Below are 26,225 nucleotides of genomic sequence, written 5' to 3'. Positions count from 1 at the left end.
GAGATAGAGTAAGGAGCTTGGACATATGGGAGGAGCTCAGAATAGAACCGCAGATGATCCACTTGATCAGTTTGGAATCTAGTGAATTTGGAGGCCAGGTCAACACCCTTTTCATGTTTTTTTGAGTTGTTCCTAAAGCGTTTTTGTGTGTGTGTGCCTGTGTCAGTCTGCATCCTGCTGGGGATGGCTTCTGCCATCAAGGAGTGTCACAGTTTCCCAGCAGAACATTGAATTGTCACAAGATGGTTCAATGTTATTCACTTCTCCCGTCAGTGGTCATAATGTTGTGGCTGATCCGTGTACATGTCGCTGCTAGTAACGGTGTTTCAGGCGGTATCCCTAGCTGACTGTCGATGTGACTCCTCAACAGGCAAAGCCGCATGCTCTACACTGAAAGCTGTGGCGTGCCCCGCTGGGATCCCTCAGACCGTCTGCCTCACAAGCGCACACCGAACACAGACAAATTTAAAGACAAGGTCAGGAATGCTGCTGCAGTGTAGAAAATTCACTTTGTGTGTGTGTGTGTGTGTGTGTGTGCATTCGACCCTCATGCACTCGTCACGTTTAATTACTAAATTTAGCTTGATCTGTTATTCCACTCTTCTCACGCAAGGGACACACACACACACACACACACACAAACAGAAGAGAAGCTTGTTCCTGGATTTACCCTAGGAGCACTTACTTAAGAGCACGTATAGTACATTGCGTGTACAGCTCATAATCATGTACCGAGTATGCGCATACAAGTGCAACGCTAGGTCTTGGCTTAACCGACCCTTACATCATCTATAGCTGCAATTCTGTGCAGGGAGAAATGTCCTGGAAATGTCCAGCTCTTTGCACCAATCCGGTTGCATGTAAGAGTGTGTTGCAACAGCGATACAGTATGTGCGTTCTTCAATATTTTACACATGTCTACCCGGATGCCTGCCATGCTTTACATAACAAATATAGAGGGATGGGTGTGACTGATTTTGAATATCAGACAAGGATGAACAACTATTGCAAACTGTTGCAATGCTGCGTATCTGGAGCATTTGGATTATCGACGCCAGTATATGCTGTAAGATGTACTCCAGCATCTGTGCAGTGCATCCTCTAATTCATACTATACAGTTTTAATACTATATGGTGTGTTCTCTTTATATTTAACGTGCATAATATATCAAAAAAAAAAAACAACTGAATACTTCCAGTGTCTTGTTTTCAAGTCACATTAATTAAGCTTTAAAGCGCAGCTGTAGCCTCGTGTCGTACATCGCGCTTTTTTCTCACTTCTGGGATTTGCCTCTCGCTGACCCGTTTATAACGCCAACAAAGGGATATCCACCAGCAGGGCAGAGCGCACACACACACACACACACACACCAGAGGAGCATCATCATGTGCTATATAAAGAAGGCACATGCCCATGCACATAAATCCACACCACCCCGCTGGCCTTGACATAACACGCAATGCGATACTGTACAGTATGCTGCGCACGGGATGCAGCTTTTTACGTGCTAACAAACTGGTGCGCACATGCCCATGCCAACTTACTGGCAGTGACATACAGTAAAATGTACTTCGCACACAATGCATATGATTTAAAAAAAACTCTAGTCTTTCTGTGGCTATGTTGGTTTTGTCCAGCTTACTCCTCCAAGTCCAAAACACATGCACATTAGGTTAATTAGTGATTCTAAATTGGCCGTAGGTGTGCATGTGAGTGTAAGTGGTTGTTTGTCTTCCTGTGTCGGCGCTGCGATGGACTGGCAGCCTGTTCAGCTCTAACCCTAAACCTCTACATGTTATTGTGTTATAAGCAAAGCAGGGAAGGATGCGGGCGACGTGATGGTTGACAGGTTAGGGTGCACACCGCATGGGCAAAAAGAAATGTGTTGCATTTTCTACCTCAGATTTTCACACATATTCATATGCTGATCAGTCACAACATGATGACTGGAGAAGTAAATAACATTGACCATCTTGAGACAATACAATGTTCTGCTGGGAAACTTTGGACCTGGCATTCATTCATGTGGATGTTACTTAGACATGTAGCACCCACCTAGACCAGACCAGGCACCCCCACCCCATAGCAATGACACTCCTTGATGGCAGCAGCCATTCCCAGCAGGATGCAACCACAAAAAAAAAAAAAACGTTTAAGTTACAATTAAAAAAAACAAAACAAAAAAAACAAGACATGAAGAACAGCACAAGGTGTTGACCTGGCCTCCAAATTCACTAGATCCCAAACTGATCAAGTATCTGTAGGATGATCCACAGAGCCCCCTCCCCTCAACCCATAGGACCCAAAGTCCCACCCACTAACAATATTCTGTTTCCAGACACCACAGGACGCCCCTAAGAAGGCCCATGCCCATGTACATTCTCTGATGAGTCTCAACTGTTTTGGAGGCAACAAGGGAGACCTACACAATATTAGGAAGGTGGTCATTATGTTATGCCTATTCGGTGTAGGTTATTTGGTCAAATTTTGGATTTAAAAGAAAAAACATCAGGGACAAAGAGTGTTGCAGACCATAAACTGACGACTGTATTGTTAGCAGCAAACTGACTCCCTGATGCTATTTTGAGAACTAGCCCTGTGAGTTTGAACACTTATCTCAGGACAAAGCGTTGCCCTTTATATATTTTCATATTTCTATGCATTGTTTTCATATTTTATAGTTTATTTCTCATCTGTTACAATGATTGCAAGGCAGACAAGGCAAATATATTCTTACATTGCAACAGAATTTGTACCAGGATCAACCTCTTTGCTGATGACACTGTCTTTTTCATCAGAGTCCTTAGGGCAGCAGATTTTAAATGAAACAGAAAAATACAGTTTTCTATCTCTGGTGCTAATGTTAGCTATTCCTCCGCCACACCTCTGCAAAGTGCACCAGGGTTCAGGAACCACAAGACAGGGAAGGCACTGGACGCGCAACGAACAAAACACTGCAAATGTGCGAACACAGCCTGCTACACATGAGATGCACGCTTAAACACAGTGCATGCTTGCAAATGTTCTGCCTTGCGTGATTGTTTCTGTACTGTAAGTTATGTGTGATGTCAACCATAAATGCCTCTTAGCATGCATGTGTCTGTATGCTTTTCTCATAGCCGCCGGGCACACAGAATAAAAGCTCAGTCCAATCATGTTTGCTTGCTTCCTATTCACCTCCCTTTTCCTTTTCGTCTTTTTTTCAACTTCTTGTCTATTCATCTTTCTTTCCCCTGCTTCCCTGTCTTTCCCCAAACCTTCCTTTCTGTGTGCCTCACACCCATCCATCCTGTTTCTGTCTCTCTGAGTGATTTTTCTTGTCACTCAGTCGTCATTCACTTCCTCTTCATTTCCCTCATTATTCCTGTGTTCCAACCGGTATATGACTCTGTCTTCCCTCATCTCTGTCTCTGTGAAAAGTTTAACCTACTTGCAGCACAGCTGTCTGATGAATAATGGAGGAGACAGTTACTATAAGCAGGATCCCTCCTTTGATCTCCTCTCCCCGTCTTCCCTGCCTTTCCTCACAACCTTCCTGATTCTCCTGCGTTTTCTCCTCACCTCCATTTTCATTTGAAATCCTCTCTTTTCCCTTTTGACTTGACAGTTTGGGAAAAATAAGACAAATGTATTTATTTATCATTATATTAGCCTAAATGTCTACACCATAAAACATGCATAACACCGTATTCTGTGCCAATATCACACATACACCAATCACCCACAACATTAAAATCACTGACAGGAGAAGTGACTAACACTGACCATCTTGTGACCATGCAATGTTCTGCTGGGAAACTTTTGGAACTGGCATTCATTCCTGTAGACATGTACCACCAACCTAGACCAGACCAGGCACCCCAACCCCATAACAAGGACAGTCCTTGATGGCAGTAGCAATCCCCAGCAAGAACAAGTCAAAAAAACATTAAAGACAGCACACGGTGTTGACCTGGCCTCCAAATTCCCAAGATCCCAAACTGATCAAGTATCTGTGAGATGCACAAGAACAAGCCTGATCCACAAAGGCCCCTCCCCTCAACCCATAGGACCCCACTAACAACATCCTATTGCCAGACACCACAGGACACCCTCAGAAGTCCCATGTCCATTCTCTGATGTGTCACAACTGTTTTGGAGGCACAAGGGAGACCAACATAATATTAGGAAGGTGGTCATAATGTTAAATGCATGTATAAATGCAATGTTCATGTCCATGGTTCAAGAATATGATTTGTGTGTTTGTTTGGACATAAGTTTAACTCTATGGTACAGGCAAAAAATAAAATACATCTGGTCTGGGTAGGATAAATTCCTTTTTGGTGTTTTTCTGTCAACAAAAAAATCACTCAAACTAACCTTTTAAAAAAAGAAGCACGACTGTTGGTTTTCAGTGAAGTGTGAAACTAACCCTGATGTAACCTTTTACCTTCATCCTTCACACTTCACACCCTTCCATTCACGCTCTTCACTCTTTCACGAACGCCCTAGCCTCTTTGTATTGATGTTCTTTTTACGGCGCTTGATTTAATTCCTCTGTGCTCTGCTTTGGTCTATGGGTTTTTATTGCTGCTTGAGTTGTATTTCATGCTGGGTGCCTGGTCAAAATGTTACGCATTACACCGAATCAAATGCGCGCTTAAATGAATGGAGAAAGGGGAAACTGCAAAGTGTCACTTCAAATTGACACCAACAAAAGAGGAGTGCGGAAGGAAACTACTGTTTTCATACAATGATGCACAATGTCGGTGTGATCGTGAATAACGGACTCGTTGAAACTTCTGCAGCAGTGCTTGTTTTTGACAAGAATCTCACACAAATGAAAAAAGTTTCTACCACTTCCACGTTGACTGAAATATATAACGATTACTGGATCAATTGCATGAAATTTTGCATAGACATCAATGGTCCTGTGAGGATGGATCTCTCTGACTTTGGTTATATCCTGACTTTTCATCTGGTGCCATCATTAAGGCAGATGTGTAATTTGTCCAATACTATGCAAATATCATGCAGAATTGTTCCCTGGTATTAAGAAATTTCCACAACATTTGCGCCATAATTAATAATTAGCACATGCTATGCTAATATACCTGCTGAACATCAGCATATTATCACCGTTATTGTGAGCATGTTAGCATGATGGCTTTTGCATGTGTCCAGTTTCACAGAGCTGCCAGCTCAGCTGTAGACGCTAAGTCTTTGTTTCGAAACAATATGTTGTAATAGCTGAGCTAAGCTAAGCTCAGTTTCCTATTTTCCAGTGGTTTAGCTTCTCACGAGGCTCCAGTGATGTGGAAATGTACACTAGTGTGTTCGTACATTTTAACGTCATCGTTGAGTGTGGTTACAGTTGCAACATTTCTATTTTACTGAACTGGTTTTCTTAGTAGTGTCTATGTTAACAACAGATACAAACACAACAACTCAGTGTAGTAGTCCAAACTGACCCCAAGATGTTTTCTGTTGAGATGCTTGTACATAGTGGTTGTGAGACTGCGGTAGGCTGTTTTTATTTTCATTTCCCTTTCCAGCATGTCAGTGTCATTTTGGGCTCCTTTGAACAAAGTCTAGTTGTCAACACGCATGGCAGAGGGAATATCCACAGCTGGGGATGACCCTGACCATTTCAACGTGTTGTCAATCGTATCGACTCGCTGTTGCAGCCAAAGATACACATCTGATGGTGTGCTGCTTCAGTTCATATACGTTCAATCCTAGCTCCAGTCTGTTGTATTTTATAAAAACTGAACTCTTCTATTAGCGCTGAGAATGCTAACTGCAATCCACAAACTCATTTTGGGTTGGTTTGTTGACTTAAAATGCTTGCAATTGGGATGTTGGTGACAAGTCTTATCCGCTTACATGTGGCTGTCACCGTATCCTTGTCGAGTTCGTGGACTGTAAAAAAGATGGACGACATGACAACAAAGAGCTCCCCCTGGTGGCTGGCTGCAGTATAAGTCATAATCTCAACCCCCCTCCGTGCTAGTTGATGGGACTTGGGCCAAACTAAAGGTCTTTTTAGGTCCAACATTTCTTTGTAACTGCTGGACTTAATCAAACACAAACACGAGTGAAGCTAGCGAAAATGTGGGCAGGTCATAGGTAAAGCCCCAGGATACTAGCATCAGTGTGGCCAATGGGAGGAAGTGGAGAAACAAAATGACCACATAACCTAAATTTTATGTGTCTGTCCCTTACCTACCCCATCCTCTGGTCATCCCTCATGCTTCATCAACCACTCACTCATTCACACATTTCCACAACCACATGCATAAACCACAACAGCGCAATCTTTGCTGCCTCTCCACCATCCCATCTGTTGGCCTGTCTGCGTTGGCCTGTCTGCCTATACCTGTTTTTTCTAGATGCTTGGAGCTAAGACGCCAGAAGCAGGGAAAGAAAAGGCTCTAGGCAGAAGATGGTTTGACATTGAAGACTCAAATATGTGTGTGTGTGTGTCAGAGAAAGAAAGAAAGAAAGAGAGAGAGAGGGAGGGAGCAGGCAGTGTGTCAAGCCTGTCAGAGGACTGCTGAGCATAGTGATTCGTGAACTGTTTGTTTGGACTGTTGATATGAACCACAATGTCATGGTCTATGTGTTGGCTACCATCAGTATTTCTTGGGGCCATTTTGAATTTTAGATATTCAGAGGTACACAAACAACATTTGGGCTGGTTTTCACTTTGGGAAAGGACTTGGGTTGGGGCTCAAGCACGGTTTATGCCTCTGCGGGACATAGACGGTGTAACCTATGCATGCAGCCATTTATACTTGTGGACTCGTCAGTCTGACTCGCTCTGTAACGCCACCCAAGTGGTTAATTTTTGTTTTTACTTCCTGCTTCACTTTCAACAATGGCGACTTCATTATTTGGAAAAATGACAAAAGATAAGGGTTGCTCATTTGAAATTAGAAGATTGTTGCTGAGATTAACCTAAACTAAAGAACTAAAGAAGCCACTTGGATGAAATGTGAAACGCCTTCAAGAAAACTCAAACAAATCCATCTGCCTTTCGTTTTAGCTTTGTTTTTAGATAAACCCTGACCTGGATGACTGAGAATCTTCACACCCGGAGTGTAACACTTTTCCATCCCGTTGCGCCCTATGCGATTTCTTCACATCATAAAATTGATCATTTTCTTTCGGGCACTAATGCTGCTTTCACATTTAACCCTTTAACCCTCATCTCCATCATCCTCCTCCTCCTCCTCCTCGTCATCCTCCTCCTGCTCTTTGTTTCCACCCAATCCCCAACATTCACCTCACCCCCTGCTTCTGCGGCTGTTAAAGATTTAATGCCTTGCATCAATTAATGGGCAGCAATGAACTTGATGTGTTTCCCGTTTCTCGGCTCATATTTTAACCAGAAGTGAATCAATATAGAGAGACCTTACAGCAAGGACATGTACTCTGGAAAACGGGTTTAAGCTGTGTGTGTGTGTGTGTGTGTGTGTGTTAGTATATGTATGCATGAATGGATGCTCATATGCCTCTACATCTACACATGCATAAATTAGTGCAAACAGATATTTTGAATAAACACTGCTGCAAACATTCTGCACTAAGGACACCGTGTGATGCAAAAATAATGTAAATATAGTTTAAAGATTATAATTTAAAATGCAAATGCACAGTTACACACTCAAGCTCTGCTGAATATCACTGATTTTGTATTTAGTTAGACAAAGTCCGTGCACGTAAACAACTATTTCTGTGACAGCTGTTAACGTTTCCCGCAGGTTTCAGGCAGCAAAAGCTTTCAGTTCATGCTTCACAGCGTCTCATCGGTGCTCTACGGGATTTAGGTCATGCCTCCAGAAATGCCAGTCCAAGACTTTGAATTTATTTCTGATCTCTTTAATTTTCCTTTGAAATACCCTCTGCACACGTCTGAGTCTATATATCGGTATATAGAAGCACAATTTAGAGGCACCGTTTTGGATAAACAGTCCTGTACATTGAAGCAGCTGCAGCCAAGTGTCATTTTTTGGAACTGTAAGTCATCTGAAAAAATTAGATTAAGAATCATTTTCAATATACACAGTCATATCTCATATTCCAGTAATATACTTTAAATAGACGTAGATAATTTAAATGCTACATGACAAGTAATAATAACTAGATTACAAGTACCTCAACAATATCTTACCCAATGATAATATTATCTTTATTTTCATAATTTATGGGAGGTTTAAAATACCATAACAAGGACATAAGTAGAGATACCTCAAACCTATGACCTATTTAGGTGCTCTCACAACTTATAATGACAACAGCAACAATAAATAGGTTTGGGTTTCTTTATGTATTAGCCCCATTTTAACCACATTTAGGCTAGCTAATGCTGCAGGCAGGGGTGAGTTTTGAAGCGAACTTTCGAATTTTAAAATACCAAAACAAAGAAATAAATAGGTTCCTTAAATCTGTGACCTACTTAAGAACATAATATGGACTCACGAGCAATTACAATAGCCTGATTATACAATGTAAAAGCTGTTGTTATGTATTAGCCACACTTTAGCCACATTTAGGCTAGCTAATGCTGTAGGCAGGGGTGAGTTTTGGAGTTAATTTTTGAATTTTAAAATACCATAACAAGGAAATAAGTAGAGTATAAGTTCCTCAAATATCTGACCTACTTAAGAACATGCTCTCACCACTTACAAGGACAAAAGCAATAATAAATAGATATATGTATTGGTAAATGCTGGAGGCAGAGGTGAGTTTTGAAGCTAACTTTTGAATTTTAATATATCATAAAAAAGAAATAAGTAAAGTACAGGTTCTTTAAATCTGTGACCTACTTAAGCCCAGCAGTTATAATTAGAATAGCCTGATTATAATAATGTAAAGGCTGTTGTTATGTATTAGCCACACTTTAGCCGCATTAAGGCTAATGCTGGAGGCAGGGGTGAGTTTTGAAGCAAACTTTCGAATTTTAATATGCCATAAAAAAGAAATAAGTAAAGTATAGGTTCTTTAAATCTGTGACATACTTAAGACCAACAATTATAATTAGAATAGCCTGATTATTATAATGCAAAAGCTGTTGTTATGTATTAGCCACACTTTAGCCACATTTAGGCTAATGCTGGAGGCAGGGGTGAGCTATGAAGCAAACTTTCAAATTTGAATATACGATAAAAAAAGAAATATAAGTAAAGTACAGGTTCTTTAAATCTGTGACCTATTTAAGAACAGAATATGGACTCACCAAAAATTATAATTATAATAGCCTGACTGTGATAATGTAAAAGCTGTTATGTATTAGCCACATTTAGGCTAATGCTGCAGGATGGGGTGAGTTTTGGAGGCACGCGCAGGGCAGGTAGGTGGAGCTCGTGCGCAGCTGGTGTCCTTCATCAACCATAGAGAGAAAGAGAGAGAGAGAGAGGGAGAGAGAGAGAGAGAGAGAGAGAGAGGCCGTCGGGTGCAGAGCGGAGGTTACCACAGGACACTCTTGCACCGCCACTGGAACTACAACAACCAGCAACAAGCGGCGCACGCAAACCCGAACTGTCTCGGATTCCTGCTCCGACCTCACCGCCTCTCTGGATATTCTGCTACTTGGACGCACAGCGGCAAGTTTAAAGCCCGTATCCAACATGAATATATCAGGGCTGTAGTGTTTTTTTTGTCGTTTTTTTTTTTTTTTTTTTTGCTTCCATTCTCCCCCGCCACCCCCACCAACCCCAACGCCTGGACTCTGTGAACCGGAGCGACCGGAGAGCACCAACCAGACTGGACCCCGTTTTACTTTTTCGCCGCCGCGAGGCTACGCTCGGCCGACATGGATTTAAAGAGAAACGACCGTCCGGGCTGTGGCGTTCAGGAGCAGACTGTGTGGCTTCGCGGATTAACAAGTTGTATGATATAATATATATTTGAGCTGCTGGAAGAAAACCCACGACGAAAATATATATATAAAGACAATAAAAACCTGCTAACGAGAGCGAAGCTGCGCACAACCGAAGGCTGTAGCGAGCACGTCGAGGAGGAGGATGGTGTAGTCATGTAGTGTTACTGTGTTTCTTTTCCGCGGCTGCTCACTCTCTTTTTATATTTATATATATATATATGTATATTATTATTTTCTAATTGTTACACTTGTAACATTTGGACTATATATATTTTGAAAAAACGACAAAAAGGACAAGTTAGACGGTACGCTGCTTTGTGCCCCTCCAAGGGCTGAAAGGTCACCGGGACCGGTCATCTCCTTTCCTCTCCTCCCCCTGCTCCTCCTCCTCCAGTCTGTTATGAAGATGTGAACTCTTCCCTCCCTCCCTTCCTCTCTCTCTCTGTCTCTCTCTCTCTTTCTCTCTTCGCCCTCCTTTGATCTTTTTTTTCTTCTCCTTTCTCTCCCCCTTCCTCCCTCCCTCCCTTCCTCCCTCCACACCTCTGTTTGGTACAAAGAGATCAAACGCGACCATCTCTCCCTCTCTCTCTCGGGGATGTACGAAAGCGTGGATGTTGTGGGTTTGAGCCCCAGCCCCAGCAGCCCCAGCCCGGGCTCCTTCCTGAGCATGGACTACTACCACAGACCTCCGGGGCTCGGGCCGGAGAAGGGACTCCTGTCCGGCGTGGGAGGACTCCAGCGCCCGTTCGGAGGGTCACTGGTGACCAGCAGGCACTGGAGCGGATCCAGCCACTGTAAGTCGCATGTATACTTTGCTCAAACATTAGTGATAACAGATGATTTAAACTCTTAAATAATGTTAAGGGTTTGCACCATTGCTCACGCTTTGATAACTTTGTCAGCTTGTGTTGAGGGGGTGTTGGGGGGGGGGATGAATGCATCCGTTGAGTGGTGCCAACTGGGACACATGCCAGCCCCTTCTTCCTGTATCAGGTGCCCCACAACTTCTTTTTAGTGTGTTCAATGGGAAGTGAACACTGCACAATAGCATGCCATTCACCTTTTATTCAAGTAATCTCTTCTGTATTGTTGGTTCCTCTCAGCATTTTGTGAACTGGTTGTACAGTTGAGTTTTTTTTCTCTTTTTTCCCACCAAGGGATCTAAGCTGGACAGTAATCTCATCTGTTGCCTTTATTTTGCAATCCACACATGCAAGTGTGCCAGTTAAACTTGTGCTTTCTGTTCCTCTTTTTCTCACGTTATGCCCTCTGTGGTAGTGATGTGACATACTTCATATATATTTTTTTTGCAATTTGTCTCACGCTATCAATTTGTGGATTCCCAGGTCCCTTGGCCTTTTGTATTCAACAATTGCTGCTCTTTTTTTTTTTTTTTTTAACCCCCCTCTCAGTCGGCTCAAGATGACCCACCTCTTGACAGTGTTACGAGGCGATTTAAAGCCCCGTCCTGTGTTTTCCACCCTGCGTTGCATTACGCAAGTTGAGGATTTAGTTTGTGTTTTAAAGTGGAGCGAGCTAAATGATCTCCGTCAGGTCAGGAGCTCACCCGTTTCTTGGCAAGCGCCAAATCTAGTCCGCCCCACGCTGCACAATGTATGCAGCTATTTTCGATCTGAAACCACATTTTTGAGCTGTATTGCTTTTTTTTGTTTGTTTTCTTAGCTTTTCAGTTTGTGAGCCGAGCAAACACAACAGAGGTGTTAGACATTTTAATTTGTGCTCTTTCACCGCGTGCAAACATTTTATCGAACAAACCATTTGTTTTACTGAAATAAAAGTATGTGTTACAGATTAGTACACTTTATCTACAAGAGTTTTGTGCAGCGTTAATTCACTGCTACTAGCAAGCAGAGAGTGAGAGTACTACTAGTACAAATTTTAATATAATTGTGATGAAACTGTTGTTAGGATTAAAGAAACATTTGTGTATTTTTTTGTAATTTTTTGCAATTTTTTGGCATTTTTTGCGATATTTGTCAAATTTTCTTTGCAATTTTTTGTAATATTTTTGTAATTTTTTGTAATTTTGACAGCATTGTTAAAATTAATGTACGTGTTTACTTGGCTCGGTGACTATATATGGTGGAAAGGTGTAATTTAAAAATGAAAAATATAGATCTACCCGAGAAAAAAAAAAAGTAGGATTGCCAAATTTTGGATTTTTTGTACAAAAACCATAGCATTTGCAAAATTTTATTTAGAGTAATTATGCCACAAAACATTTTTTCCATATTCAACAAAGGAAGACAAACCAAAAAATTTAATTAATCCCCATTTAAATTAATATAATGATCGAATGAGCGACTAAACTGCAACTGGCGTTCAGTAATTCTGTGATAATTCCTGTTGCTTGACTGCTTTCAATAGACGTAAACGGTAAGACACAGATAGTTCCCGTCTATTATCTTTTAGTGATTATCTTGTAGAGGCTTGGCGCCTATCCAAGCTGACATTGCGCAAGAAGTGATATATTTATTTATTTATTTTTTTTTACACCTGCTCAAAAAGATTCTGGGAGGTCTGAGATTAACTAACCATGCAAAAGGCACAGCACACCACAGTCATGTTGTGTCACAGGACTTTAACACACCCGCCGTCACATGTTGGACACAGTCAGCCTCCGAGTCGGACAGTATCCCCTAGGGTGAGTAGAGAGGGTGACGTCCGCGCACAGATCCGAGCTTGGAGTCATAAAGTGGGAAAGTGCAAAGTGGACTCTGGGCGGCCGGTGAACAACATGGGAGGAGGGAGGCACGTATAGAGGCAAGGCGAGGGGTGGGGTGGCGGGGGTGGAGTGCTCGTAAATTCAAGCTGTAAAGACAGGGAGGACTGCCCTCGGTTTGTGTGTCTTTTTGCGTGACTGGAATGAAGAGTGTCAAACAAGTTCAAAGGTCAAAGGCCGCGCACAGACGCAGGCAGGCACACATATTCAACAGCGATATGTAAGCAGTGGCTGAGGGGCATAGTGTGTGTGTGTGTGTGTGTGTGTGTGTGTGTGTGTTTGGGTGTGATCCAGAGCAATGACTCACTGACAATTGGGAAGTGACCTACATCTCTCCCTCTCTTTATTTCTCCTTCTATCTGCCTCTTTCTTTCCTGTGTCAGCTGCCCAGTCATCACTTCTCCGCACTGAATGACCTCCCTCTCCGTCTATTGGACGCTCGCACTCCTTGCACTCGCAGTTTGTCTGGGAATGTGAGGGTATACTGACCAAGTTTGACCTGAGTGCGAGTGTGTGAAAAGGGGAGGAGGTGGATGGTTTGCATGTCAGTGTTTTTTTTTTTTCTCTGTGGTATCTGTGTGTGTGTGATCGCGCTGCCATCAGATAAAAGCTTAAAAAGAGTGGCAGCGGAAAGCTAGTTATTAATTCATTAGCTCGAGACACAGTCCTCTGGCGCGGCATGTCTTTTTCTTCTTCCTCTCTCGCGTCACATGCTCACATCTTTGGTAGTTATTTGAGCCGAAAAAGAAGAAGAAAGAAAAAAAAAAAAAGTACGATTAATGTGCTTCCCCCTTTTAAATTTTTATTCAAACGTGATCATAATAATAGCCTGGCAGCTCGACAACCTATCATAACTCTCATCTTTTAGTATGATGTCTGTGAGCAAAGGATCCTTTTCATGATACTATTCAACAAAAGTTGACATACATGAGTGTTGACCTAATTCGGAAACATGTCTCATTAATTAGCAAAGATGGTGCAGACAGTGATTTAACTTAAATGTCTTGTGCTTTTGCAAATTATTTATCTGCAAAAGGTTCCTTACATGCATTCAGAGCGTGCCATTTATATTTATTTCGTTATATGTGCACACAGCTTGCAAGTGCACTGGAAAAGCAACCTAGCAAAATAAGTACGCTAGCCATTAGCATGTGCTCCCAGGCACTGACCGCCAACCAACAATCGGGAAAATCTCGCTGCAGTCGTCTAATTGTCTGCAGAAAACTGCGATTCTCCTGCCTGAATGTTTTTCTTTCTACCGTTTAACACGTTTAGTAAAATGTACTGCAGACTCCGGGTATTGTGAAGTAGTCCCGCTTTGCCGTAAAAGAAAGTATTGGCCAGACAAACACCATGGCGCAGCGGAGGTCACCCCGAAAGCTGTCTACACTCATAAAACATCACAACCACTATCTAAAGTCACCTCTGCTCTTTTTCCCTGAAGCCTTTTCTTTACGGTAACATTTTTTATGACATTAGTCGAGTTGTGCTTTATTTAAAATCAGGTCATCCACCCACTACAGTAAACAGTAACGCTACATAGCCTTGCAAAACTGGAATTTGAAAAAAAAAAAAAAAAAAGGAAGTAGAGCTTGCACAAGTCCATATTTGAGCAACCTTATTTTTGTAATGACTACCAACACCTTGACATGAGTCCAGGCCTGAATCTGTAATATAAACTAGTGTTTTAGTAGAGCACAGGATGTGTACAGACCCTGAATACTGTTTACGATGCTCATTAATCATGTCGACCGCTCTCTAATGTCACCTCTGCTCTTTTTCCCCGGAGCTTCTTGTGTTTTTTTTTTTTTCCCCATGACACTCATTGAGGTTTACTTGTGAAATGTGAAATGAGGTTGCCCACACCGTTACAGTACAGTACGGTAAATACTAATACCACACGGCTTGGTTGGTTGATGTGTCCCGTTGGAAATTGCGGTAACACTTCAAATATGGTTACCGCAAGGGTCAAAAATGGCAAATTTGTTTATGGCATCCATTTATTTTTAAAAGATACTGGCTAATATAATGTCACCATCAAAAACCAATACAGTTGGTTGTGCTCTAGTTAGGGATACCATTAATGATTGGTACTCAAATTATTTTCTCATGCAGTCAAGGGATCATTTGGTCCGTAGAACCAAATATCATCATTTTCTTCAATATAAGACCAAAGAAAAGCCCTTAAAGGTACATTTTCACTTTAAAATCTATTCGTAATCATGATAAATAGATTATCAAAGCTGAATAATGCACTTTTCCACCAATTATTGCAGCTTAGTGTCAAACTTCAGCTCCAGTTTCTGCACCACGATACGTTGAAGCTGTGGCTCACTGATATGCACGAAACTTTGGCAGTGCATGTTACTCATGCTGAAATCCTGGTCACATGGCGCCAGAGTGAGCAAATCAAACAGCAATGACTCCTTTTTTGGAAATTCTGGATTAACAGCATTGTGTTGATTATTATGACATACCTTGATTTTTCACATATTACTCAATTTGATTTCCCAAAGGCGGACATTCACATCTTATTCAATCCTTAAAGAAAATGTACCCTTTGTTTACTGCTAGATTGAAATGAATGTCTTTTAGAGGCCGGTCAAAACAAATAACGGCTCAATAGAGTCTGTAAAAATCCACTTTTCAAACCTCGCTGCCTGTCTGCGGTAAAGAGGCCGGCGCAGCGACGAGAGGCCCCGTCTCTAAGCCGCCGTGCTCTCTATTCAGGAGCCGTTTTACTGGCACCAAGCCATGATCTCCTGGGGCGACTATTTAACAGTATTTTATAGCAGATTTGGTTAACGGCTTAGCCCGGCGCTGGATAACATTTAACACTGTCACTATTGGATTTGAACTCGTACGACCCGGGGAACACAGATTGGTTTCCCTGCCCAGGAGGAATGGAAAAAAAAAAATAGACTTTGAAAGATTGATTACATTCACTGTCTGTGTCTTGGAAAATTGTAAGGTATTAAGGAGGGATTATGCATGGTATTCGGTTTTATTGAGTTGTGCACAGTGCTGCTACAAAAGCAATTTAATGGCCGTGCCTTTATATAATGGTAATAAAGTCATCACCTTGTAAAAGATTAAGGTGAGGACACGGATCATGAATAAACCAAAAAACTGGCCTATACGCTCCAAGTCATTAAAAAAAAAAAAAAAAAACTAAACCAAACATATTAGGAAAATATTTAGGGATACACCGAAAATTTTCGGCCGAAAACCGAAAATGCACTATTTCGAAAATTTATCTCCAAAACAACACAGTCGAAACAGGATGTTGTGATGATGCAAGCAACAACTGCTGCAATTTTCGGCCAAAAATGTCCCAAAAGTGCATTTACGTTTTTTCGGACAAAAATTTTCGGTGCATCCGTAGAAAATATAATTTCCTTCTGATAATAAGATCTGCTCCATGAATCATATTTTGATTTGTATTCTCACCAAAACTCCACCATTGCTCTTTGATTTGTGAGTTTTTGGACAAAACTATGGCCAAAAATGAAAAACATCCCATCTACTAGGATTTAAACAAGCACTTGAACACACCACAACATGTGTCCAATTTAAGATTCATTTATTTATTTTTTTAAAGCGCCTACGCTGCGGGTATTAATTTAAATTATTAACGTGCGGTCAGTTTTAGTACTTCTGTTTACATGCGAGCCATTACTTCCCATTTCCATTTGATTCGAATTGCGGGTTAAATGTGGTTAAATGGTGGTGAATTACCACAGCCGCGTCTAACAGGAACATGGGCGAGCACTTCCACGTCAATTCAGACACGTCAATTTCTACAGAATTGCAGGAGTGGGAATGAATCATGTGCTCGTTAGAGAGTTTTGTGAATCAGAATTAGGTATATGTGCAGCATTATAAGTCTGACGACAATACGCGTATTTCTGTCTTTGTGTGTACATACAGTGGTTTCTCCTCACCGCTTCATGCAAGTATTCTGTGCAATGGTCTTATTTGAATATTTTCGACACCAACAACAAGACAGAAGCGTCGTATTAGCTAGCAAGCTAATTTAGCTAATGTGAAAATGTATCAGGCGTAACATTATGACCACCATCCTAACATTGTGTACGTCTCCCTTGTGCCTCAAAAACAGTTGTGACTCATCAGAGAATGGACATGGGCCTTCTGAGGGTGTCTGGCAACAGGACATTGTCAGTGGGGGGCCTATGAGGGGCAGGGGCCTCTGTGGATCATCCCACAGATACTTGATCAGTTTGGGATCTAGTGAATTTGGAGGCCAGGTCAACACCTTGTGCTGTTCTTCATGTTTTTTTTTTAGTTGTTCCTAAAGCGTTTTTGCGGTTGCATCCTGCTGGGGATGGCTGCTGCCATCAAGGAGTGTCATTGCTATGGGGTGGGGGTGCCTGGTCTTGTCTAGGTGGGTGCTACATCTACGGAACATCCATGCGAATGAATGCCAGGTCCAAAGGTTTCTAAGGCTAACAATGCAAAATAAATTGCCCCTACCCCGGAGCTAGAACGTTACCTTTACCTCTTACCAATTAAAACACCTAAATCAGTTAAATCTCTGCAGCTGATCACACATTGTTTCTCTCCCACTGTGCAGTTGTTAGCTCTTTTCTTCTTTTTTTTTGTCTGACTGGGCTGAAGAGGCTGAAGGAACCTCTCTGCCACTGGATGTTCTTCTAAGGAACTGTGAACTCACTTCCTGAATGGCCAGAGGCATGTTGGGGCATATTATCGGGACAAAATGTTCCAAATTCTGAATGGAACGGTTAACCACTGAACTTGATATTTGAGTTTTCTAACGCCCCTAGTTAAGTTTCTGTGATTATAAATGAGTTTCAGTACGTATACGTCGTTTTAAAAAAAATGATACGTCGCACGAGAAAACCTGTTTTGGTCATTTTAATATGATTCATATGGGAGGATATCTTCCTCTTTTAGAGATGAGTCACCGGTACTCTCACAGTCTGTGAGGCCTCATCGGTGGTTTAATTTTATGGAAAGAAAAGAAAGCATTTCTCCAGAACACAAGTGAAAAAACAGCAAAAGCAGTGCATATTGTTTTGACACGCTGCTGCCGCCTGCCTGCATCACGTCCGGCGCGCTAAAGCAGAAGTGGGAAGCAATCGGAAGAGATTAACAAACGCAGAGATGGCGATGGAGTAAGAGATGCCTGGTAAAGGGGAGAGGAGGGGGGGGAAAGGGAGGGTAAGAACTGAGGGAAGTTTAAAAGAGGTCAGACGGCGCTTAAGGGAACTGCTAGCTAGTGTGTCAGTGAGAAGAGAGTAAAGGCAAATAGAGGAGAGGGGAAGATGGAGGGATGGCACGACGGCTATGGAGGAGGAGGAGGAGGAGGAGGATCTCTTCATTTCTCTCTCCCTCTCTATGTAAACAGAGCAGAGCAGTGGAGGGGAGTTGAACCTCCTCCATAGTGGAATGTCTGGTATGGCTACTAAAGCAGGGGGAAGGGAAACGTGTGCGTGTTTGTGTTAGGTTAGAGGTTAGAGAGAAAGAGAGAGAGGGAGCAGGGGAGGAACGGTGGACGCTCCCGGTTTGTTAATCTGAAGGGCCGAGAGCTCAGATTATATCCGAAGACGCCTTTGAACAAGATGTAAGACAACGAGATCGGACGGAGCGAGCGCAGAATGAGCGCAGAACGAGCGGAGGTGGCGCTTGCTGTGCACTTTCTGCGACATTGGCAGATAGCTGCTGCGCGCCCGATCATCTGGGAGGACGGCACCCTCGCTTAATTGCGGCATTTGCAAAATGTGTTGACCGCAGGCGACTGTGTTGCGGTGTTTCCCCTGTTAGCGAACGTGACTTGGGTGGTTTTGAAGAAGGTGCGATGACTAACGTTTGTGGGCGTTGTAGTCGAGGGAAGAGATGTTTGAGCCTTGAAAAAGTTTCCCTTAATTATAATCAAAACTAGTGTCTTCATTGGTTTCAGAGATTCGTGTCATTTTCACTATACCGTATGTCTTTGCTTTTGTACAGCTCTTCTTTTTTTTACACTTTTTAAACCCAAAATGATGCTACACATCGTCTTTCTGGCCTCATATTGCTCTTAGAGCTGTAGCTTCTGTCAAACATTGGATCTCCGTCAAACTAATTTTGTGAAACCAGTCTTGTGAGATCACACCTAGATATCAAACATGATGATGCGGGAACTGGCATATATATTTAAAATTTAAAAAAAAAAAAAAAAAAAAGTATATATAAAAGATGTTACGAATCAGTATCAGATTTTTCAAATGAAGACAGACTAGCCCTGTTCACACGGGAGTAGTTTAATCTGGAGACCTCTTGTAATTTGTAATAATCGCAGAGTTCGTCTGTGATTTTAATCCTGCGCGAATCGAACCATGTCCCTAATTTGTAAAGTAAATTTGCACATCAGATTACCTAACACAGAGATCCTGTCATAAAACCAATCCATAATGAGAATCACCATCTCAGTGATTTGGGAATGTGTGTTAATTTTGTCAAGAGTTTTCTTTGATTCGTGGCTTTTTTTTTTTCTTTTTTTTTTCTGCCTCGTTTCATTTAGGAATCGTCAAGGCTGCGTTATAAATCAAAGTTTGGACAGATGTTAGGGTGAGAAGTCCAGATGTCACTGAGCCATTCACAGATAAAAAGCTCAAAACGGTCAGAAGTGAACAAAATCACGGGGAGTGGTGAGATGGATGATGTTGGATTTTATTAAGTCGTGCATCAGTAATGTGTTCATCACATCGGTAAAGGTGGAGCTGATTTAAATACAGACAGGTATTTAAATACAGTCCCATCACTTTTATTATTAATCTGAATTTGCAAAGTAACTAAAGCTTTCAGAAAGTGGAGGGACATGAAGTAAGGACCGGAGGCGACATAATCATAGATAGTAAATTTGAGTTTGCTGTACATGAAACACCAACGTAGGCGTTTCATTTCTAAATCACGTAAAGTTCCCAGGTAAAACTGATCCCGTTCAAATAGGATTAAAGACTGCAGCCAACGGCTAACTATCGGATTTGTCCTGCCCCCTGCATGAATGGAAATACCTCCACGTACCAGCAGGGGGCAGTGCTGTGTATTCATCTTTTTAAAAAAGGCGGAGACTAGAACAAAATGAAATGTTGCAGAGACATCCTCTCCTGAATCATCCCGATCAACCGGCCTTCAGTTTCTTTCTTCCGAACCAATATTTACATATTGAAATGTGGCCGCTAAGATGAAAATAAAAAAAAAATAATTATAAGAGCTTTCCATCTGTGTGTGTGTTTTCCAAAAATCTAAGGACAGCTGTCGGAGTAATGCCAACAAACTATTTCCGCTGGCGCTCGCCAACATTATAAGTAGATCTGTTTACGACCAGCTTTTAAAGAAGTCCAATTACAAAAATCTAATGGTGCTGATTTGAGCATATATGAGGACTAATGCTGCGTACAGCGTGCCGTCCACACCAATAACAGCCATAAAGCAGCAAAACTCGCATTTTATTTAACCCGTGTTTTGCAGCTGATGTACTGTGTCACTGTCAGTGGTGCACTTCTGAACCATCTCACCAGTTTAAAACCATGTTCACGAGAAACTCTCATTAAATTAAGAAGGACATCAAAATGATAAAATAGCAAATTAAGCATTCACTCGTCCACCAAGACAGAACTAATGGTACTCTGATGGATGAATGCAAACATCGGGGGCACATTCAAAACCAGAAATGATAAAATATTAATTTATCCCTTTCAGTTTCCGATTTTCTCTCACAAGAGAACACGGGACATTTGATTTACAGAGATTGAAGTCTGTTTTTAGAGTGCTTAGAAAGAGCCTGGGGTGTCCTCTACGGTAATGACAAAAACAGAAAAAAAAAAAAATAGAGGCTCTGGACGGGAATAAAGTGCAGAATGAATTATTTGCACTCTGGGATGTAAAGCCTGTAGAAGCAGAGACAGCTGGCTGGAGTCAAGCGGCAGCAGCAGACGCCGTGACAGTGGGCGGACAGGGTTTACAAACAGGTTGCTTTAAATTTAGGAGCGGGGTCGCTTGTGCAATTTAATAATCTGACTGACAAAAACCAAATGTCATTTGAAGTCCCGGATAACGTCACAAAGTGTTGTTTTTATGTTCGTGTGTGTATTAGAGGTGCTAGTAGGAAAGAGTTTGATAGAGGAGTCAAGGCGGCAGCTTCGCCCTTTTACAGTCTTTATGCTAAGCTAGGGAAACGGTAACAATCTGCAGGAAAGTTGAAAATCAGGATCTCCCATATGGAGAACGGCTCCCAACCATTTGATCTGGAATTTCGGAGTGGCTGTGTTTGCATAGCAGAGCTATCATAAAAACAAACAGCAGTTTTGTGGAAGCTATGGTTGTGACTCAGCAGAGAATGGACATGGGCCTTCTGAGGGTGTCCTGTGGTGTCTGGCAACAGGATGTTAATAGTGGGGGTGCCTTTGGGTCCTGTGGGATGAGGGGAGGGGCCTCTGTGGATCATCCCACAGATACTTGATCAGTTTGGGATCTAGTGAATTTGGAGGCCAGATTTTTTTTTTTAGTTGTTCCTAAACCATTTTTGTGGCTGTACCTTGCTGGGTTGCTGCCATCAAGGAGTGTCATTGCTATGGGGTGGGGGTGCCTGGTCTGGTCTAGGTGGGTCCTACATGTCTAAGGAACATCCACACCAATGAATGCCAGGTCCAGAAGTTTCCCAGCAGAACATTGAACAAGATGGTCAATGGTATTTGCTTCTCCTGTCAGTGGTTTTAATGTTGTGGCTGATCGGTGTATATCTTGATACTTTTTCCAGACAAGTCAAAGCCATGAATGTAAACAGACACTTTCATTAACTCCTCTACATTGCTATGAAAATTTGCTATAAACATTTCATGGAATTAAATGGAATTGCACCTGAAAACATACAGGAAATTCTTTCTCTACATTTAACCCATTCATTCGTTCACACATTGGCGTGTACACTCAGAGTAGTGGGCTGCCACATGTGCGGCGCCTGAAGAGCGGTTTGGTGGTTAGGGTGCTTGCTCAAAACACCTCAGCCATGGATGCAGGATGTAGGTTAACCTTACGCTCCCAAAGCGGCTTCTCTAACCGCTATCCCACAGCTCCCTAAGAGCTTTAGAGAAGTGGCTCAACTAGGATTACTGTATCGCGTTGAAACTTGGATTTCTGAATAAACTTAAACCTCTTTTCTCCTTTCAGCTATTGAAACCGAGAGCACAAGTTCGGGGGAGGACCTGCTCGTCCCCAGCCCCCCCTCGCCTCCGCCGCCACCCCGCATCTACAAGCCCTGCTTCGTGTGCCAGGACAAGTCGTCAGGATACCACTACGGGGTCAGCGCCTGCGAAGGATGCAAGGTAAGGCGGCTGAACACGTGCGCGAGCTGAGCTTACACAACGCACACCAGGTTACGGCGGTCAGCCTGGGTAACTGGGCCACGTACTTTTCCTGGCCACAGAACGGAAACCTGAATGAGTATTTGTGTGCCGGCGAAGGGGTCGCAACCTTATACCATCCTAAAGGAGCTGTAAGCCTCTTTGGTTCACCTAATCCTACACATACACAGGATCTGTGCATGCAGTTAGTATCTACTTTGCTATCAGTGTGAGTCTTTATGGGTTTATGGTCGAGCTCATGATTTATTAGTCTATGAACAGGCCTCCTTACACGTCGTATATTTGAAGTAGTTGCGCACACAATCCAGTTTTGGATCTAATTTCAAGTTTGTCAGTGCCACGTCGTTTCGCGTTCCCCTACTTCTGTACTTCAGCCGCTGACTCCATTTCTCTCCTTCAGGGCTTCTTTCGGAGGAGCATCCAGAAAAACATGACGTACACATGCCACCGGGACAAAGTCTGCGTCATAAACAAAATGACGAGGAACCGCTGTCAGTCCTGTCGACTGCAGAAATGCCTCGACGTCGGCATGTCTAAAGAACGTGAGTACCGCGCGTACGCGCAGTTCTGCCCTGTGCGTGAAAGGATTAACTTCTAAAACCAGGTTACTGCATGAAGTTCAAGCCTGTTGGAGTTGCTTTGCAGTCAGGTGCAAGTACAGTGAAGTTTAAAAGTTGATATTTGTCTCCACCTGGTGGCCATTCGTAGGTTACACATACCACAGATTAAATGTTCAAAGCGCCTTCCAGGGATTTTACTACAATGATTACCTAAAGTTGTAACTGATGCAGCTGAGGCTAACATATTTTGAACTTTAGTCCATTCCTGATTCTTGTTTTTCCAAGTGCATCTTTTCATTAAGTCCTCATTATGTTGTCTTTCTTCTAGCTCTACAATATTTTACATTTATGTTTGGGAAAGTGTTGACATTTGCTCTGTTTACGTGCACGTTATTATTCCTCTAATAATTAAAATAAGAAAACAATCAGATAGATTGACCTGACCCAGAAGGAATTTACATAATCGGTTCATAGGAAAATATTGGCACCTTGTACTGATCAGCCACAACATTAAAACCACTGACAGGAGAAGTAAATAACATTGACCATCTTGTGACAATTCAGTGTTCTGCTGGGACACTTTTGGACCTGGCATTCTTTGGTGTGGATGTTACTTAGACATGTAGCACCCACCTAGACAAGACCAGGCACCCCCACACCATAGCAATGACACACCTTGATGGCAGCGGCCATCCCCAGCAGGATGCAACCACAAAAACACTTTAGGAACAACTAAAAAAAACATGAAAAACATCACAAGGTGTTGACCAGGCCTCCAAATTCACTAGATCCCAAACTGATCAAGTATCTGTGGGATGATCACAGAGGCCCCTGCCCCTCAACCCACAGGAACCCACTAACAACAGAACATCCATTCTCTAATGAGTCACAACTGTTTTGGAGGCACAAGAGAGACCTGCACAATATTAGGAAGGTGGTCATAATGTTATGCCTGATCGGTGTATTTAGCGCCCGTGTAAACATTTCAGTTGCAATCTCTGATAAGAATGATTTCACACGAGTTGAAGAAAGGTTAGCCAGTGATTAGCGAGTGTGTCAGATCATTAGTCAAAACACAGCGGTCTGTTTCCTGCTAAATGAGCAGTGGTGACAAACTCAACTCTGGACACGCCCTGTCTGTCTCAGAATGAGTGTGTCGCCTAAGCTTTATGTAATAAATGTGTAATCGCCCAACCCGAAGTCGAGATAATGCATTGCTGTGGTATTCTTCACTTCCGAGTCTATATATGAAGATGAGCTCCTGTCATCTTAATGCTGTGAAATAAAACAAGTACGGGCTTAAAACAGACTGAAAAGTACAAACACAAGCTTTAAGATACCCTTCTTATGTTATGTATCAATCCTATCAGGATGATTTCCGATGTTGAATGTGGTTTGTAGCTAAACTCTCTCGTCTTGATTCCCGCCAACAGTGGTGCGCAATGACAGGACGAAGAAAAAGAAGGAAGAGAAGAGGCCAGTGGACACGGAGGTCTACGTCCTGTCGGCCGACACGGAGCAGATGATCGAACGAGTTCGCCGGGCACATCAGGACACATTCCCCTCCCTGTGTCAGCTGGGAAAATACACCACGGTACTCGCCACCATGCAAACACACACACACACAAATATTTGTTTTATCAAGATGTTCACATCAAAATCACTCACAAACGGCTTACCTGACGAGCCCGTGTCTTCCCTCCCGGCCGACAGAACAACAGCTCCGAGCACCGCGTGGCCCTGGATGTCAGTCTCTGGGACAAGTTCAGCGAACTGTCCACCAAATGCATCATTAAGACGGTGGAGTTCGCCAAGCAGCTCCCTGGCTTCACAACGCTCACCATTGCCGATCAGATCACCCTGCTCAAAGCGGCCTGCCTTGACATACTGGTGAGTTTTTAATTGCATGAATCCAAAAACGACAAACCTCTCATAAGGGCTAATGTACAGCTGTAAATCAAAAGTCTCCTTTTAAAGAATTAATCTCAATCCTTCCTTTTCTTTAGATTCTGAGGATCTGCACCCGCTACACCCCGGACCAGGACACCATGACCTTCTCCGACGGCCTGACCCTGAACCGCACTCAGATGCACAATGCCGGGTTCGGACCCCTCACAGACCTAGTGTTCTCCTTCGCCAATCAGCTGCTCCCGCTGGAAATGGACGACGCAGAGACCGGATTGCTCAGCGCCATCTGCCTGCTCTGTGGAGGTACTGTGCTCGGTGTCTTAGGGATGGGAATAAAAAGGACAGAAAGGAGTTTTGAGCCATGCATTCACTCAGAGGCTGGTTAAGATAATCTGTTTATGTTGCTCATCTGTCTGCAGACCGTCAGGATCTGGAGGAGTCAGAGAAGGTGGACGTTCTTCAGGAGCCGTTGCTCGAAGCATTGAAGGTCTGACATCAAGTTGTGACAGTTGGAAATCAACGTGTTGATACATTTGCAATCATAAAACACTTGAATGGCAGCTTTACCGGAGGTTTGAGCTTTTATTCAAAATGTATTATGTGCCTGTAGATTTACGTGAGGAGGAGGAGGCCTGAAAAACCCTGCATGTTCCCCAAGATGCTCATGAAAATTACAGACCTCAGGAGCATCAGTGTGAGAGGTGAGACCAGTTGAAACAAACTTAAATGAAGCGAGTCCTTTTCTTGTTTGAGTCCAAAACTGTATTGTTCCAGACAGTGCAGAAGGCTTCATCTATTGCATTTTAACTTTACTTAGTACTACTTTACGTATTACAATTGCGAGGTACAGCAATTAGGGATTAAATTGATCTGAAAATGTCACGAATTGTTTGGAAGTTATATGATGTTATAGTAGAAATTAGTCATTATTTACCACATTCCACCATATTCCATTGCACTGTATGATATGTTGCCATTCTATTTTTCAGTATGTTATGCGTATTTTGACTTGCATACTCCACGAGAAGCGACAAATGTATTCTAGGGCTGCTAGAACAAGAAGAAAGTTTGGCCAAGTAATTTACTCAAGTGCCGAACTTTGGGGAAGTCCTCATAGGCCCCTCCCACTGCAGCAAACCTCACACCTGCTAAGCATTGTGGGAGATCGGGGAGACAAACGACAGCTGTCGGCGAGTCGTTTTGACGGCCGTGTCCGTCGGATCACCTGTTCATTCAGCATCTCCACCCAGGAGAGATTAGCGGATATTAGCATCTGAAAGCTCACAGAGTAGCATTTCCGCTTTTCCGCATTAACCACGCCCACTTCCAATATCTGACCAATCACAGGATAGTAACCGGACACCACACGAGAAAAAAGTTCTGCCCGGCTGATGTGTCGAGAACAAGCTGCGAGAACAACAGCCTTGACTCTCAGCTAGCCTTAGTAGAACACATTTTGTGGCGAGATTTCACAATAAAAGCCTCCCAGGAAAGAAAGGAAGGGAGAGCATTTATTAAGTGTAGCTGAATGATAATCAGCTTCTTACTGCGGTGTGTTTTTTACTCTACTCATATTAGCAACAGACCTTTGTATTTTTTGACACTTTATTATAATATCATTTATAATTCAAGGTATAAATCACGTTTCTGAGAATGCTGTGCTGCGATCCTGACCTTTCTCTCCGCATGTCTTTCTCACAGGAGCAGAGCGAGTGATCACCCTGAAAATGGAGATACCCGGCTCCATGCCCCCCCTCATCCAGGA

At 42.7% G+C, this 26,225-nt stretch overlaps 1 protein-coding gene across 1 annotated transcript in view; it reads left to right on the top strand.

Moving 5' to 3' along the window:
• Window positions 1–9,699: 9,699 nt before the first annotated feature.
• LOC311506189 (retinoic acid receptor alpha-A-like) overlaps window positions 9,700–26,225 on the top strand; it is a gene marked incomplete at its 3' end in the record, with an annotated part of 27,529 nt that continues 11,003 nt past the window's right edge. The window contains exons 1-9 of the mRNA XM_084570066.1: window positions 9,700–10,660; window positions 21,799–21,953; window positions 22,393–22,534; window positions 23,986–24,146; window positions 24,266–24,442; window positions 24,559–24,763; window positions 24,880–24,947; window positions 25,071–25,161; window positions 26,162–26,224. Coding sequence (XP_084426192.1) covers window positions 10,462–10,660; window positions 21,799–21,953; window positions 22,393–22,534; window positions 23,986–24,146; window positions 24,266–24,442; window positions 24,559–24,763; window positions 24,880–24,947; window positions 25,071–25,161; window positions 26,162–26,224 — 1,261 coding nt within the window. The 5' untranslated portion in view covers window positions 9,700–10,461. The remainder of the gene's footprint in view (window positions 10,661–21,798; window positions 21,954–22,392; window positions 22,535–23,985; window positions 24,147–24,265; window positions 24,443–24,558; window positions 24,764–24,879; window positions 24,948–25,070; window positions 25,162–26,161; window position 26,225) is intronic.

This window comes from Chelon labrosus, assembly GCF_963514085.1.
Source record: "Chelon labrosus genome assembly, chromosome: 21".
Classification (NCBI taxonomy): Eukaryota; Metazoa; Chordata; class Actinopteri; order Mugiliformes; family Mugilidae; genus Chelon; species Chelon labrosus.
This window is presented reverse-complemented; position numbering and strand designations above follow the sequence as displayed.